General features: G+C 31.2%; 5 protein-coding genes across 8 annotated transcripts in view; 3 read left to right on the top strand and 2 right to left on the bottom strand.

Moving 5' to 3' along the window:
* Positions 1 to 1,441: 1,441 nt before the first annotated feature.
* Positions 1,442 to 4,874, top strand: LOC119839323 (tyrosine aminotransferase-like). 2 transcript variants are annotated; one of them, XM_038365609.1, is made up of 5 exons: positions 1,442 to 1,724; positions 1,975 to 2,303; positions 3,028 to 3,501; positions 3,853 to 4,035; positions 4,589 to 4,874. In XM_038365609.1, the coding sequence occupies exons 1-5, from the start codon at positions 1,580 to 1,582 to the stop codon at positions 4,787 to 4,789; spliced, it is 1,332 nt and encodes a 443-aa protein (XP_038221537.1). In that variant the 5' UTR covers positions 1,442 to 1,579; the 3' UTR covers positions 4,790 to 4,874. The 2 variants fall into 2 exon arrangements, with proteins under 2 accessions (XP_038221537.1, XP_038221602.1); XM_038365674.1 differs by lacking the exon at positions 1,442 to 1,724 and adding an exon at positions 1,753 to 1,871.
* Positions 4,875 to 5,956: 1,082 nt separating this feature from the next.
* Positions 5,957 to 8,530, top strand: LOC119839439 (NADH dehydrogenase (ubiquinone) complex I, assembly factor 6-like). Of its 2 annotated transcripts, none has more exons than XM_038365706.1 (5): positions 5,957 to 6,217; positions 6,297 to 6,534; positions 6,607 to 6,839; positions 6,982 to 7,144; positions 7,259 to 8,530. In XM_038365706.1, exons 1-5 carry the CDS (start codon positions 6,099 to 6,101, stop codon positions 7,436 to 7,438), a joined length of 933 nt encoding a protein of 310 aa, XP_038221634.1. In that variant the 5' UTR covers positions 5,957 to 6,098; the 3' UTR covers positions 7,439 to 8,530. The 2 variants fall into 2 exon arrangements, with proteins under 2 accessions (XP_038221634.1, XP_038221642.1); XM_038365714.1 differs by having other exon boundaries at positions 6,173 to 6,217; positions 6,293 to 6,534.
* A 180-nt stretch (positions 8,531 to 8,710) lies between these two features.
* On the bottom strand, positions 8,711 to 10,163 carry LOC119840812 (platelet-activating factor acetylhydrolase IB subunit beta homolog). Its single transcript, XM_038367571.1, has 4 exons — positions 9,948 to 10,163; positions 9,559 to 9,765; positions 9,367 to 9,489; positions 8,711 to 9,286 (listed from the first exon to the last, which is right to left on the bottom strand). Exons 1-4 carry the CDS (start codon positions 10,011 to 10,013, stop codon positions 9,005 to 9,007), a joined length of 678 nt encoding a protein of 225 aa, XP_038223499.1. The 5' UTR covers positions 10,014 to 10,163; the 3' UTR covers positions 8,711 to 9,004.
* A 1,408-nt stretch (positions 10,164 to 11,571) lies between these two features.
* Positions 11,572 to 16,706, top strand: part of LOC119840554 (deubiquitinase OTUD6B) — a 22,208-nt gene continuing 17,073 nt past the window's right edge. Inside the window, exons 1-2 of the mRNA XM_038367252.1 lie at positions 11,572 to 11,736; positions 11,845 to 12,751. Coding sequence (XP_038223180.1) covers positions 11,909 to 12,751 — 843 coding nt within the window. The 5' untranslated portion in view covers positions 11,572 to 11,736; positions 11,845 to 11,908. The remainder of the gene's footprint in view (positions 11,737 to 11,844; positions 12,752 to 16,706) is intronic.
* LOC119840522 (lysine--tRNA ligase) lies at positions 12,845 to 16,309 on the bottom strand. Of its 2 annotated transcripts, none has more exons than XM_038367196.1 (8): positions 16,153 to 16,309; positions 15,580 to 15,949; positions 15,255 to 15,506; positions 14,390 to 14,782; positions 14,135 to 14,317; positions 13,754 to 13,914; positions 13,229 to 13,469; positions 12,845 to 13,020 (listed from the first exon to the last, which is right to left on the bottom strand). In XM_038367196.1, exons 1-8 carry the CDS (start codon positions 16,185 to 16,187, stop codon positions 12,922 to 12,924), a joined length of 1,734 nt encoding a protein of 577 aa, XP_038223124.1. In that variant the 5' UTR covers positions 16,188 to 16,309; the 3' UTR covers positions 12,845 to 12,921. The 2 variants fall into 2 exon arrangements, with proteins under 2 accessions (XP_038223124.1, XP_038223117.1); XM_038367189.1 differs by having other exon boundaries at positions 16,021 to 16,158.

Raw genomic sequence — 16,706 nt, 5'->3', positions numbered from 1 at the left:
CATTGTTTTAAAAACATTTAAAGATTGTGCCTTCTTAATTGGTTCCGGCAATGCGTTCCATAGCTTAATCGCCCGAACTTTATCTTTTTTAGTCCTAGCATTTTTGAAAAATCTTATAATCCAAGTTGATTACGCTTTGTAAACTGAACCTACAGGTTAAAATCTAAAGTTACATTTAACAATTACATACATTAAAGACATTTCGGATTCAGATACGAGGCAGAGCATATCTCCTTTAGTAAACTTAAAAACCAGTTATTACAATTAAATTAAATTAAAGTAACTTAAATGACTAGTAAATTTTTTATAACATAATTATACCTATTTTGAACTTATATCTTGCAACAAACATCCATACATTGTTACAAACTTTCGTGATTATAACTTTGGTAGGATTATGCCTCACCCTGTATATTCAAATATTTGAGCATTGTCATACATAAACGAAGTAATCGGAATATAACTTAAATGGTACTATATAAATAAGTATAATACATATATAAGTATCGTTACAAACTAGATATACAACTATAAACTGTATTGCTGCTAGGTTTCGATTTGGAGACAGTGATAGTTATCGTAATCATAACTTTTTAATTAGTAATTACTTAAAATTTCGTGGCTCCTAAGATCAATCAAAGTATTAACGTATTTTTTTATAGAACTCCGGTCCAGTGTTAGACGTGTCATTTAAGGGTTTTGTACAAAGAGACTCGGAAAAGACGGCAGTGAAGTCTTAGTAATAGGTTTAACCCTCTATGTAAGGACCCCACAAAGCAATTTTCGTTAATTTCATATGAATTTTTTATATGTTTATAGCTAGGTTATGGTTTTTTTTACTGCCAGCAAGGTACCATCGCCATTCAGTAAACAAGCAATTAAGATTGTTAGTAAACATTTATCCATTCAATATTTATGCAAAATCCTACATACAATATCCAATGCGTCATCCATAGTAAGAAACAAAACAAAAATATTTACAAGTGTTTATTAAATCGTAAGTATCCTGACTGCATCCATCCAAATACATCGACTTCGACGACTAAATTTATTTATATTATTAATAGGAGAGGTTTGTATCCTCTCAATTTGCCAGTATAATATTATATTTTCGCGTGATGGAGTAACAAGCATCCATCTATATTAGTCTGGTTTTTGCATATTTTTCGTGTAAGTAAGTTTTAGTTTATGTTAAAAATCGATTAGATTTTAGATAAAAATGTATGTGTACATTACGTAAAACAAAAAATAATTATTTGACGCTATCAACGCATATCAAGAGTATTCCTTATTTTTTTCTTTTAGATTAATCCAGAAACACTCACTTTTCACCAGAACTTTCGATGACTAGAGTTTTACTATAAACGAAGATTAAATTACTCATGTATATGACCAAGGGTGGAATATTTTAAATAACTCGCTCTGTCGTCATCTCATATACATAATCAAACCAGTTCCACGACTCGGGAACTGGTGATCGTCAAACGTTTTCATACAAAAGTAAGGTGTATCGAAAGGCAAGCTCTATTCTTAATTCAAGTGTTGCCGCAGTTTTAAATACACCTCAAGTTTGGTGCCCATGTCGCGAAGGACTCGAGGAAGGCAGGAGTGGGACGTGCGCGCTTCCACATTAGCTCGTAATACCACTAACACCATACGAAACGTCGTCGAAAATTTAGTTGTTGAGCCGAACCCCCAAAAGGAATTTATCGCTCTTTCAATCGGTATGCTATACGCAATACGCATTTATGACGCAAATTGTTGCAAACAAAGTTCTATGTGTTTATATTCTTAATTAATAGACTATCAAATATCAATACTCTTTATAAAAAGTGTTCTGTTATAAAAAAAATAGAAATATCTTATGAATCGTAATAAAGCTTTTTTAATAATATCGTTCGTAAGAAATGTGTGTGCTATGAAAATAAAACACTTAAATTACGTAGTTAACTATTGACTTTATTTTGATGACAGGTGATCCGACAACTTTTGGAAACCTAAATCCTCCTGAGCAAGTATTGGAAGCTATTAAAGAAAGTGTTGAAACAGCGAAAAGCCGAGGATATGCTCCTGCTAAGGGTCATTTAGAGGCAAGAGAAGCAGTGGCCGAGTACAGCGCGCATCAAGGAAATGTTACCGCTAATGACGTTATTCTCTCTAGTGGTGCTTCGCATGCAATTGAGCTGGCTATCACCGCTCTGGCAGATTCCGGACAGAACATACTTGCACCACGACCTGGTTTCATGATCTATCAGACGTTAGCTGAAGGGCTGGGAATAACTGTAAAATATTATAATTTATTGGTAAGTTATTTTCAACTTTAACCAGAAAACAATTTAAATTGTTTGAACTTTAAGAAGAAACTTCTTACATCAATATAAAATATTGCTAGCTTTTCGGAGCACACCTATTCTATCCATAACCTAATTTTCGGTATCAAATTTACGTAAAAACTACACTAATGGGCGTTTTATGGGTTCATTAATTCAATTTCATATCCACGTAATGTTAATAGATGCACATATCAAATTAATCACGTGAATTATTTTTAGATAGGCATACAACTCAAAATATTAAAAATACTGATGATTATAATATTTCTAAATTTTGTTGTTGTCTGAAAAATCTAAAATTATTGTTTTATTCGCATTCTTATAAGCATAAAATAGGTAAATAATTCAAACGTTTTTATACATTACACGCCGCTTTTTAGATTGCAAATAAATGATTGTAAATATTGGCCTTGATTTATTAATAATGTTACTATATTATGATACCGACAACGAAACAAGATTTAAAAAATAAGCACACACACTTATCCAAAACTATATAAAACATAAATTTTCCAACGTATCGCTTAGGTATACATTCAACTAACAAGTTTCTAGAAGCATAACAAGTTTCCAGTTTATTGTGGTCCTCGATTTGCATACCCACTATTTACGTCTTATTATTTGAGATATCCTTATAAATATTGTTTGTGTTATTATATAAAACTTTTTGCTATTAATATTTAATTAATTTCAGCCAGACGAACAATGGAAAGTGGATATAGATGACTTAGAAAGTCAAATTGATGAAGACACAGCTGCAATTGTTGTAATAAATCCATCTAATCCTTGTGGCTCTGTTTACGACAAGGATCATTTGGTTGAAATCTTAGATGTGGCCTCTAGAAACCACGTGCCGATTATAGCTGATGAAATTTATGAACATTTTGCTTTTTCTGGTCACAAATTTCATGCCATATCGTCGCTATCCAAAGACGTGCCGATACTGACTTGTAGTGGGCTCACTAAAAGATTCTTAGTTCCTGGGTGGCGAATGGGGTGGGTAATAATCCATGATCGTCACAATATATTCGGGAAAGAAATTCGGAAAGGACTGAATAATTTAGCGACGAGAATCCTCGGACCCAGTGTCCTAGTACAATTAGCACTTCCGAATATTCTTAAATACACACCACAGAGTTTCTTTGATGACGTTATCTTATTTATTGAGGTAAAATATTTTTAAATATTTAATTTTTAGTTTTATAGCATTGAAATGCTTTATAAATGAGAAATTTTGAAAGAATAGAAAAAATTTCTTATTTTTAAATATGTAATATTTTTACTTACGAATTAACGGAGGACCTATTGTAGGCATGTATTAAGCTTAAAAACTTTTAAAGTGCCAGTACCGAAATTACTCTGTATATTCTTTTTTTTTTATTTGTACATCTCGTAATTTCCATAATTAATATTTCGGATATGTCTGGCAAATTGCTCATTGTATTTTTAAAAGTTTTTTTAAGAAAACAATCGCAAAGGTTTTTGTTAGCGTTTGTTAAACGTTATCAATTTTTTCCAGAATCAAGCAAAGTCTGCATATGAAGTATTACGAAGGGCTCCTGGACTACGACCAATCATGCCACAAGGCGCCATGTACATGATGATTGGTATTCAAATGTCACTTTTCCCTACTATCAAAAATGAAATACAATTTGTAGAGCGTCTTGTTAAGGAACAATCCGTCTTTTGTTTACCAGGGAAAGTAAGTACAAAACCAGACATACCTTTATTCTGTCCGCCTACATGGTATGAAAATTCAACTTTAACATTCCTCCCGGCATTATGTATCACCATTGCATGGCATTATATACCAGGGGTTGAGGTACAGAAGGCAGTCTTATCGCTAATAAGCGATTTCTATCAGACAAAGACGAAACAAAGGAAAAGCTAATAATTTATACCTAGTAGGATATACATTTTTTGAGCATCAGAGTTAAATAGAATATACGCATATCTAGGCATAAATAAGATAAAGATTTTTACACTTTAATGAAGATGCTATGAGATATATAACACTGAAATGATACAACCCTTGTGACGAATACCGAGTCCACTATTCGGTATTCGTCGTCGTATAGCCTACAAATTACAATTTATCTCACTCTTATGAGAGGTTTTGGTTTTATTGACAATTATTGTCATATATCGCAGAACTCTTTTAATACTTGATCGAACCGGTTTCCTCAATTAGTGGTAGAATCCATAGGTATCACCGACTCTTATTCTGAATTATTACATACTCCTATTGTTTTCAGTGTTTTGAATACCCGAATTACATGAGAATTGTACTAACAGTACCTGAAGAATATTTACGAGAAGCTTGCCAAAGGATAATTTTATTCTGCAAAGAGCATGTGGATTATGGAGATAAGAGAAAGGAGATTGAGAACGATGATGTGACTGTAACAAATACGATTGAAGTTTTGAGTGAAAGTGATATATCAGTTCATCCTTAGGCTGAAGCAAATCTTTGTTTCTATTAATTCCTTAGTTATAACTGAAATGATGAAATTTAGGAAATAAACTGAATTTTTCTTGTTATTTTTTTTGTTCTCATATCTTTTAATTTTTAAAACAAATTAATCCTTAGGATCATAAATCATAATCAACGAAAAAAAAATTCTATATATAAAGTCTGTTTTAGTCTGGTCTTATTCAGGCTGGTGTTCAAACTCAAAATCAAACATTTATTAATTCAGCTAGACTTCATATAGAAGTACTTTTAAATCGTCATATTACACAGTTATAAAATTTACCACCAGTTAGGAAGGCTTGCCGGGAAGAGCCGACAAGAAACTCTGTAGTTGCTCTTTTAAAATAATATCAATTTAACATTTCAATTCTACATAATAGTATATACACAACAGTGATGGCACTGTCGTTTAGTTCTTAAGCGACAACATTCCTTGGATTGTCAACTTCCATATATTCATTAATGCTATGGTAGGCTCTCTGAACTAATACATTTTTTGAATTTAGTACTACTAAACGATTTAATACTATGAGGAGTTCTATAGTATAAGCGTATGCCTTGTCCCATAAATGATTTTATTACTTTTCTAAGCCGGAAAACAGGCATTTCAATTTTACTTCTGTTCCTCGTGTCATAACAATGTCTATCTCTTACTTTTATATGTAAGGGCTTCCCACTAAATAAATAAATTCTCGTCTAACGTTTAGCCAAGAGATACAGTAGGTTTAGTTGTGTCTAATACTTTTCTTCTTAAAATAGCCCCCCTAAATAATTTTTGAAAACATTTGGTCGCAACCCAAAATCAGTAACATAATATTTTGCAGGAACTGCTCTTTCATTGAGTAGATTCTAGTGTTCTAGCCGTGTGATAACTGATAAGTAGCTCCATCCTGTTGAAACCAACTTTCTGGGGTATAGTCTAAAATTGGGAAAGTTGCGACCGAGGAAGTAGAAAAATGAGCCTTGATCACTGCTTACGAACTCTTTTTTTCCTCTTATGGCAAAAAGATTTATCTATTTACCAGTGTCAAATGCTGTCAATTATCAACACTGACAATGCCCACCAAATGACAACCACATTTGACACATCTGAAATTGACAATTTAATATTTATGTAAATGGAAAATTAACTTTTCGTCGGTTGTGGTGGGGTTAAAATATATAATAAACACATGAGTATATTATGAAATAAACTTTTAAAGCTAAGTGGGTATATATCCCACTCGCAGTACTAATAATAGTGGATTAATTAAATAATCTGCATTGAATAACCTGCAAAACAACCGTCAACCATGTTTAAAATTTATCCTAATGTTACACGATCCCTAGTAAAAGGTTGCATTATAAAAAGACCTGCATCGCATAATGCTGTTAAAGAGAATGGTCTAAACTACTGTGCCAATATTGTAAGGTACGTATATTGTGAATTTTTAAAATAGAAATAATTGTTTTTTCCCAATTCCGCTACTTTGTGTTTCTTTTCTAGATAGACAGCATGATTACGAGAACTATTTGGCAACTCTACTTATGACCAAAGCAATTCGATCACCAGCATTGGTAGTTAGAGCATTCAATGCAGAAATTGCTCGAATCCAAGATCAAACATCAGATCCTCAGATTGCATCTATGAGATTACAATTTTGGCTTGATGCTCTCGGTACAATATACAAAAAGAATGAAGACTTGTCTGGTATCCCAGCAAACCCTGTTGCTCAAGAATTGTTTAAAGTAAGCTTAGTGATAAACATTTATTTGACATATTATCAATATTCCTTACTTTTTAGCAAATTTCATTTTCAGGTGTGTAAAAGTTATAAGCTACCACAAATGTATTTAGAAAGATTGATATCATCTAGGAGTAGTTTACTGAAAATTAAATACTTTCGCACTGTTGAGGATATAGAAAAACACTCAGAAAACTCTGTTTCATCAGTCTACTACCTTCTTCTTAGTATAGCTGGAATAACCAATGTACATGCAGACCATGCTGCATCACATTTAGGTAAAGCTCAGGGGATAGCAAACATATTGAGGTACCTTATTCTATTCTAATATAATAAAAATATTAGTCTCTGTCTGAATCTTTTCTAAAAAAAATTATATAATTTGTCTAATCAATTATATCCAAATAAAAGCAAAAATGCATTTACCTTCTACAATTATACTGATTTACAGATCTATTCATGTATCCAATCACCAAAAGGTTGTTTCTTTACCAATGGATATTTTAATGAAATACAAAATAAGCCAAGAATCAATATTGAGGGGCATAGATAATGAAGATATGAGGAATGTTGTTTTTGAAGTTGCAAGTAGAGCAAATAACCATTTACAAAAAGTATGTTACATGACAGTTTTTACCTAGCTGATATATATTTTTTTTCTAATAAATTACACTTGTAACTGTTTGATATGTAATCTAATATATCTATGTGATATATTTGTTTTTCAGGCCAGAGCTATTAAAGTACCAAAAATAGTCCACCAAATACTTTTACCAGCAACTGCAGTAGAAAATTATCTTAAGAAGCTCCAGAAAATTAATTTTAATATTTATGATTTATCCTTGCAAAAGAGAAACCCAACATTACCTTTTCATTTATATTATAAAAGGCTTTTAAACAAATATTAATGTCAATGTTATATTTCTATATGATACGGTTAATGAATTGTTTTATGTTTATATAAATTGTTGAAGTAAACAGCAACATATTATCCAATCATTGTGTAAAGAAGAACACAAAATAATATTGTAGAAAAATAGGAAAATATTTGGTCACTAAAACTTGTTTTTTATTGACTAAAGGAAAATAAAAACACATTTACAAGAAACAATAATTGCACTTTTACTTCAAGCTTATTCATGCAAATAAATAATAACATTTGAGATTCAAGCATTTTGGCAACTTGAGTAGCTAAAATTCTACAGTAGTATATTATGAAATTGTAAAACTTTACACTGGAAAAACAAATTATCACTGTTTACCATACCATACCTTAATATCTCAACACAATGCATTTATTATTCTATGAACTGAATTGAAAACATTTTTTGCCTAATTATTAAGTTGTTTTCATTGAGGAATAATATTTTTTACTATTTCTGTTGGTGAGATTTTGCTCATAACAACCCTTTATGATATCTTTCAATGTCTTTTGTTAAATTCAACCTTTGGTAAAATTAATTCTTTGGTTAAATGACAATTCACTCTGTGAAAAGTTTTAGAGAAGTAAAATTTATAAGCAAATATTATTTGTCTTTTATGTACTTGAGATATTCATAAATTTATTTTATCAAATTCAAATTCAATCATAGTATGTTTACAAACATATTCAGTTACATATATACCAAGAATAATTAATATAATATTAAGTACATAACCCTGTCAATACAAGTTAATTTTTCAGTAAGGTTAATTACATGGCAGTTTTTCTTGATAACAATAAATATTTTAATTCTGATAACTGACCCAATAGCTAATTGTTCCTAAATCAATACATGTTAAAACAAATATGAAATAATAACACTTTGTAAAATACTTAATATGAAATGAGTTTCCATAGGTGTTGAAAAACCATCTTTGCAAAATATTAATATGCAGCTTTTTTGTTCATAAAAAATGTTGCATATTAAGCCAAATCCATATACTGCATTACCATATTCAGTAATAATGAGTCTTGTAATAAAAAACCTTACATGAAGTGACATACATGTAAATTCTAAGAAAATTTAGTAAAAACTTATATTACTTTAACAGGCTTATCATGATCCAACTTTGTTTGATGTTTACATAATTATAATATAATAAATGCATCTATACACAGTACATCCATTAGGATATAATTGATAATGAATCACATGCCGTTACTTCAAATTATTATAAGAAATAATACTAGCCAATTGAAAATGTTTGCAGATACAAAAATAGTTCATTTGGTATGAGTTGAATATTTTACAATCATTATCTTCATAAGTAATTACTTCATTTTTATATTTTTTAAATCAAATATTCTTAAATATACACAGCCAATACACAATAAAACCAGGAATGTATTAGTTAGTGAAATATAAACTATTCAACACATTAAATTCTTAAGCCTATAATAAAAAAGCTAATTATAAATAAGTACTACTGTATAATCACAATGAGCTTGCCAAAAAAAAAGCTGATATATATCCTGAATACTATAATAATGTTTATTCTGAAGGTGTCAAGTCAATTTCTGGTTCTCCTTCAGATAATAACTGATGCAAGAGATCATGAACAGGCTCAAAGGCCTTCCGAAAGGCTGCATTTGTGGGTATTAGGTAATCATGCATATCATGGTGGCTAATTGTTCCATCACTCTGAATAAAGCCCTTATCAATTGAAACCATATCTACTTTTTTCATAGTGGCAACTTTCTCTCTTAACAAATGATTTATTTTAACATGTTTCTCCCGTAATGAATTTGGATGTCTACCTCTGGGGAGAAGACTCTGAAATAAATATTTGTTTAAATTATGTACATTACATTCATAGCTATTACAAATTAAAGCTTTACCTAATAGGTACTTACTGGTATAACAATATAGACACTAGGATGTTTCTCTTGAATAGTATGAATTATTTCTATGATACCTTCACAAATTTGTTCAGCTGTGTGTTCTATATTATTTGTTCCTACATGTAACACAATTACCTATAAACAAAAATATGTTTAATTAAGTATAGTTTAAGAATGAAAGTTAATTGATAAGCGTTCACTTACTTTTGGATCTACATGGTCAAGTTCACCATTTTTAATGCGCCATAGTACATTTTGTGTTTGATCTCTATGTATACTGAAGTTAAGGCAGTGTAACGGGGCAAACCATTGGTTCCATACTTCTGTATGTTCCAATGCTTGAAGAATTGAGTCACCAATGAAGATTACATCGGCATCTTTTCCTTTAGCATCGGAAAGGAATCTGTTATGCTAGAATTAAAACGATCCATGAAAAATAAGTATATTGTGCATTATATTGTCAATGAATGACTATAAGATCAAGTATTTATTGTATTTAAAGCAATAAATTTACGGTTGTAAATATATCAGTATATCTGACCACGTCGCAAGATACAGAAAAATTATTTAAATATTATTATAACTTAGCTTACAATACTATTCCATCTTCCATCGCCTTCTGTATCCTGTTGGGGAGTCGCTATGGAACAAGGATTCATATTATAATGACTTATATTAAAAACTGAAGAAAGCTCAGGATTTAATTCAAAATCACAGTATTTTCAGTTTCCTTATTTGACAATTTTCAAATAAAATGGCCTTAGCTTGATTCGCTGACTCTGAAAAACCAATCTGTCAACGTCAATGATTTTATGATATCCATTACAGTTTACAACTAGCAAATATCTAGTACATATGCGCTTATTACACTACACTAAATTTAGTCGACTTAATTTAGTCGTCACTGTAATATTTAGAAAGTGCAATAGCATTCAGCGAGTTAGTATACAAAATTTAGAAGTCACGATGGTTTCTAAAGGACGAGCCGTATTATTCTACTTTCCCGTAGCATTATACTATTTTTTTTTTTTTTGTGTTATCATCGGCAATGGAGCTGGTGGGTCGCTTATGGTAAGCGCTACCACCGCCCATGAACATTTGGAGAGGATCAAGGTCGTTTGCAAAACTTACACCTCTACAAATGCATTGCCAACTTCGAATTGGAAAGGGATTAAGAAAGGATAGACGAGAGGAATAAAGGAAAGAAATGGAAAGGATAAGGAAAAGGATATTGGCCTCCGGCTCCCCCTCTCACCGAACGAAACACAGTAGTATGCTATTTCACGCCGATCTTCTCTGGGGTTGTGGTACTTCCTTCACTGTATCATTTAGATGTCCAATTAGAAACACATTTAGAAAACTGATACTTGTCTTTTATAAATAGTCCTATACTTTTCAGGGATAAGGATTTTCAGGGATTTTTGTGAGAAGGTTTTAGATAAATATAGAATTGAATTTTAAATCTCAATACAAATAATTTAGCTTTTGCATAAACGGAGTGTTATTGTGTAAAACGTTATTGTGTAATTTCTGTTATAATATCGTTGCTTCTAAATCTTTAATAATGTCCCTTATCTGATTCGTACCTACATTTAGTGTAGCGTAATGAGCGCTTGAGATTGCTCCTGGATAGAACGCGGCATCCCCATCGATTGAATTGTTACAACATTTGTTTAATTTAACTTTCATAGTAACCACTTCTTAATCTGTGATTCGTACGATTGTTACATGCAACTACTGTACGAATCACAGGCGTGTAAATGGGCTTTTATGTTCACACTATAAAGGTGAATTTATACTTTCTTACCTGTTGCATACAAATAACTTTAAGGCAGCTAGGCAGCCAGCCGGGCAACCAGCCGGTTCCAGGCAGCCGGCCAGCTGGCATTACAGCCAGCCAGCTACTACTCTAATTTGACATATTAAGCAAATATTTTCTCTAATCATTTATGAAACGTTCATATATTATCCAAATATTTTCGGGTAAACGTGAATATAACATAATCAAAACGATAAAAATTAATGTAACGCAGTCCGAATATAGCTTATAATTTGGTGTGGCCATATTACTGTATTACCCCCATCCCATCTTGATCCAGGGTGCTACTATCGCAACGGATACTCCTTGTATCATCGCATAAATAGTTTGACTATTTAAAACATCAATGTATAAACAGAAAGCTCATTGTCAATAATTGTCAAAATTAACACATCATTACAGAGTACATTTTTATCTATGATCAATAAGTAAGACATTAATTTTTTTTAAATGAATCAAGAGTATAGAAGAAGCTTTCGATTTACGAAGTTAACATTATAAATTATAATGGAAAACAGAAATTGTTTTATTTAAGCTGGTTTTATTAATTAAGTACTAAATAGGTAGGTACACAGAATAATTACATAGAAATTATTTAGAAATTGAGAAGTGGTCTTTTTAGTTTATATTTTATGTGAAGGTTAGTTTCTGAATTGTACATTATTTTAAAGGATTGCCATTTGGTCTTAATACCGGTATCGCAGGAAATACGCTCTTTTAGAGAAACGAAATAACATGGAAGATAATATTGATGATTTTAGCAGTTTATCTATAGAGAATAGACATAAAAAAGAGCGAAAAGAACTACAAGCCAAAATACAGGGATTAAAAAAAGTTGCTAAAAATGATAAATCGAGGAAAAAAGAACTGACCGCTGAAATTGCTAGGTTGGAAATGGACATTGATATTCGCCATAAAAAAGAGATAGAAGAATCGCAAAAACAATGTCTTAATGAAGATGAAGTAATTCAAGAAATAAATAGTAATGAAAATAATGAAGAAGTTGCTAAAAGTAAATTGTCTAAGGCCCGAAAACGCAGGGACAAAAAATCACAGCAGGAACGAGACCGAGAAGAGCAAATAAAGCTTCAAGAAAAAGAAAATCTCAATGGACCTAGAAATAAAGAAATTCAAGAAATTTCTTCCCGGCTAAGAGATAAAGGCCTTACAATTTATTCTATTCCATCAGATGGAGATTGTTTATACAAAGCTATTTCACATCAACTCGCTTTAAAAAAAGATATCAATGTAACAGTTGAAGAATTAAGAAATAATGTTGCAACTCATATAAGAACTAACAAAGATGAATTTCTACCTTTCTTAACTAATTCTGATACTTATGAAATGCTAACTGATGATGAATTCTATGAATACTGTGATAACATAATTAACACTAAAGTTTGGGGTGGACAGCTAGAAATAAGAGCTTTGTCTAATATTTTAAAATGTCCCATAACTGTTATTCAAGCCACTGGCCCTGAAGCTATTGAACAGGGACAAGAATATCCTGGACCTTCATTGATAATTTCTTATCATCGGCATATGTATAGTTTAGGAGAACATTACAATTCAACTCAGGTTTTGAATGATATTGATTAATATACTGAATAATGATAAAGTGAAGGCATACATAGTATTGTTTTTTATTATTATTAAATAACAATATTAAAATGAATATGGTAAAGTATATTTATTACTGGTATGTTTAACAAATTCTGAAGAAACACAAAAATGTCAATTCTATTAAATTATGCTCCATTTTGAGTAGCTGTTTGATTGTCTTCACCATCCTCTGTGTTATGTTTATTGGGATCATCAGGCTTCATAGCAGGGAAAAGTAGTACCTCCTGAAAAGCAATAATAAGATAATCTTTATATTGTACTTATCACAACATTGGAAAGTTACATAATCTTCATAATACAGAATTTAGGTTCGTAAACTACTCCATCATGAAAATTGAATTATGTTATTCAATAATGTTATTTATTGAAAGTTTATTGTGTATATGTCATATATTCAATACTATAATTTATTTCTTTTAAATAAGGGCTTACCTTAATATTATTAGAGTCTGTTAAGAACATAGTAAGGCGATCAACACCAAGCCCCCATCCACCAGTGGGTGGAAGACCATATTCAAGAGCAGTACAAAAAGCCTCATCTGTGGGGGGTGCTTCATCATCACCCGCTGCACGATCCTTTGCCTGCTGTTCAAATCTCTCTCTTTGTGTAGCTGGATCATTCAATTCTGTGTATGCATTGCATATCTCTTTCTTCATAACAAACAGTTCAAACCTTAAAGTAATTGTTATATACTAATAAATATTATGTATTATTTATCACATGTGATTTATAAGGATTGTATAGCTATATGTTATCTCAAAATCATAAAGAATACTAATATTTTTATGTATTTATAGTTATGTAGTATATTTTGTTTATTACTGATAAATAAATGCAAAAAAAATAGTTTTACTTTCATGTAAACAAGTCATTAATCAGTAATATAAAGGTCATTAATATTCAAGTCTTTTGGATAACAAGAAGCTTTCAGTATGTATTCCTTATCCAAAATTTACCTTTCAGTGAGTCCTGGAATATCTCTATGATACTTAGACAGTGGGCTCATAATTTGAGGATGATCCAATATGAATGTGGGATTTATACATTTCTCCTCAAGGAATTCACCAACCAGTTTGTCTAATAATCTTGCTGTTGTTCTGGGTGGTGGACATTCAACCTAATTGTACATAAGAGTTTATTTATCTATTTGTTTATTAACAGTTGTAAATTAAGGCATAAACAAAAAAATACAATAATGGATATCCAATAAAAAATGAGCACTATACAAAATCAATATTAAATAAAAACAGTACTTATATTTTAAATGACAAATCAGATTCAATATTTAGCGTCAGTTTTGTCTGCTAAGTTTCAGTGATGGAGCAATCTGACCTTACCTCATGTTTTTCACAAAGTTGACTCAAAAATGCATTGGCTTCAGCTGTATCAAGTTGGTCAGCTGGTGGCATTTTAACTTTTAGTTCTTTTTCAAGGGTAGCAATCATGGGGACACGAGCGAATGGTGGAGTAAAATCGATTTCAACTTCTTCACCCTCTGGTCCATCAGGATGATATTTCACCTATAACATTTTACCTTAACCTCCCAATTCTTGGTTCAAAATAATATTTAGTTAAAACAATATGATTCTTACCTTGTAGCTGCCATGAATACTCTTTACCATCCCAGAAATCATGCTTTCAGTAATGGACATCAAGTCATGGTAATCAGCATACGCCATATAAAATTCACAAGTAGTAAATTCAGGGTTGTGAGTCAAGTCAATACCCTCATTTCTGAACTGTCTACCTATTTCATAGACTCGATCCAAGCCACCAACAACTAACATCTTATGATACAACTCTGGAGCTATTCTCATAAACAGATCCATATTCAAATCATTGTGATGTGTAATGAAAGGCTTGGCTGTAGCACCACCTGGTATCATATTCATCATTGGAGTCTCAATTTCCAAAAAGCCAAGGTTGTCTAAGAATCTTCTTACATATGAAATAATTTTTGTTCTTGTGTAAAATGTTTGTCTCACCTGTCACAAAATTTTAAGAATAAATAATGGTGTTAATATCATTGCTCTTCATTTGTAACCTATCCTACTAATATCATAAATGCAAACTTTGTAAGGATGTGTGTATGTTTTTTACTCTTTCTCACAAAAAGTACTGAACCAATTGCAATGAAATTTTGGTACGTAGATAGCTGGACAACTGGAATAACACAGGCTTTTTATCCTGAGATTCCTGTGGGATAAGGACTTACGCGGGTGAAAACGCTGTACAAAGGGCTACAAAAATGGTCAGTTATCTTAGGAATCAACCTTTTGAACAATGTTTGAAAGCACTTGATCTCACGCACTCATGGCACCCACATTGAATAGTTTTAAAAATAAATTGCATAAACTGAATGTTTTTTTCAAATCATAAAATACACACGCATCAGCTTTTTAGCTGGTAGTGCCCTTAAATAAAATAAATAAACATATATGACTTTCTACTACTTACCTTATCATTTAATATGAGATCCAAGTACCTCTTTCTAAATCTGGTTTCCTTGTCTTTAAGACCAAAGTGTAAATGTGGCAACATATGAAGGCAGGGAGATAACAATTTTATTATTTTAGGGATAATAGATAATTCTCCTTTCTTAGTTTTACCTGGATGACCCACACACCCAATTATGTCACCTCTTCGTAATTTATCAGTGTCCTTTATGAATTTTTCCTCAGACTCATACATTTTGGCATTAGCCATTACCTATTAAAAAAAAGCAACATCAGCATATTGCTAAGTATTATGTTTATCTAATAACTACAATATACAAATTAACCTGGATCTTTACACCTTCTCCTCTTAAATCATAGAAAATGAGTTTTGCACCAGACTCTCTTATAGAATGAATTCTGCCAGCTACCGATAAAGTAACATTTTCAAGAACATCTCCACTATTTAAATTATTGTACTTTTCAATAAACTCTTCAAGTGAAATTGTAACTGTAAATTTATGAGGATATGGGTGGTCTTCCTTGGAACCATTCTTGAGTGCTGCCACAGCAGCAGTTCTCAATTTGTAATATTCATTTGGACTTATTTCTTCATCTTCTTTTGGTGATTTTTTTTCTATGTTTATAGGTTGCTGAGAAGCCTTCTCTGCTTTTTCTTTTAATTTCTGTTCGGCTTTCAAACGCCGTTTCAGTTCACTGTAAATATGTAAAACAACAATTATTTTCTCAACTTAAAGACAATTTAAAGGAAATGTAAAAAAACCAACCGTGGATTCTGTGTTGAATATAAATATAATTTTTTGAAAAAAATATTGTTTCTGTGCACCAAAGCACCAGGTAAAACTGATATCGTCCGTAAGAAAAACATATTGTGCTTGTTTCTGTCACACAATACTCACTTTTTTGATAATTTTTCAGTGGAAGTTTCTGCCATTATATTGTTCAAATAAGATTATAATCTCACCTAAGAATATACAAAATTATAACCTAAAATTAGGCAAGACGAAATCGAACCCTGAATCTGAAAGCCAGATCAGACACGTTCATGAATTTTTGTAATATATCGTGGCAAATATATTATCTGTGGCTAATAGTTTCTACGTGGCATGACACTGATGATTATCGTAAATAATTGAATGCGATTATATTGATAAAATACTATTTATTTATTAACTTTTGTAATATATGATACTTTTTTTCCACATTTTTAAATAAAACGTCATATGAAACGAATAATAAAATTATTTTATACTCTGGTAATAATTGTATTGACATCACAGCTGTTCGATGGCTGTTCGGTTCGTTTTGTGATTTGTCTGGCACTGATAAATGTCGCTAGGTGCGATTTTAATGTAATAATCAGAAAGTGAGTGTGTTTTATAGCATTTTTCTTTGTTAAGTTATGATAAAGTTGTCCAACTTTATTTTACTTCTTTTTTAAAGTAGTAAAGGT

Source organism: Zerene cesonia, chromosome 1 (assembly GCF_012273895.1).
Source record: "Zerene cesonia ecotype Mississippi chromosome 1, Zerene_cesonia_1.1, whole genome shotgun sequence".
Taxonomy (NCBI): Eukaryota; Metazoa; Arthropoda; class Insecta; order Lepidoptera; family Pieridae; genus Zerene; species Zerene cesonia.
This window is presented reverse-complemented; position numbering and strand designations above follow the sequence as displayed.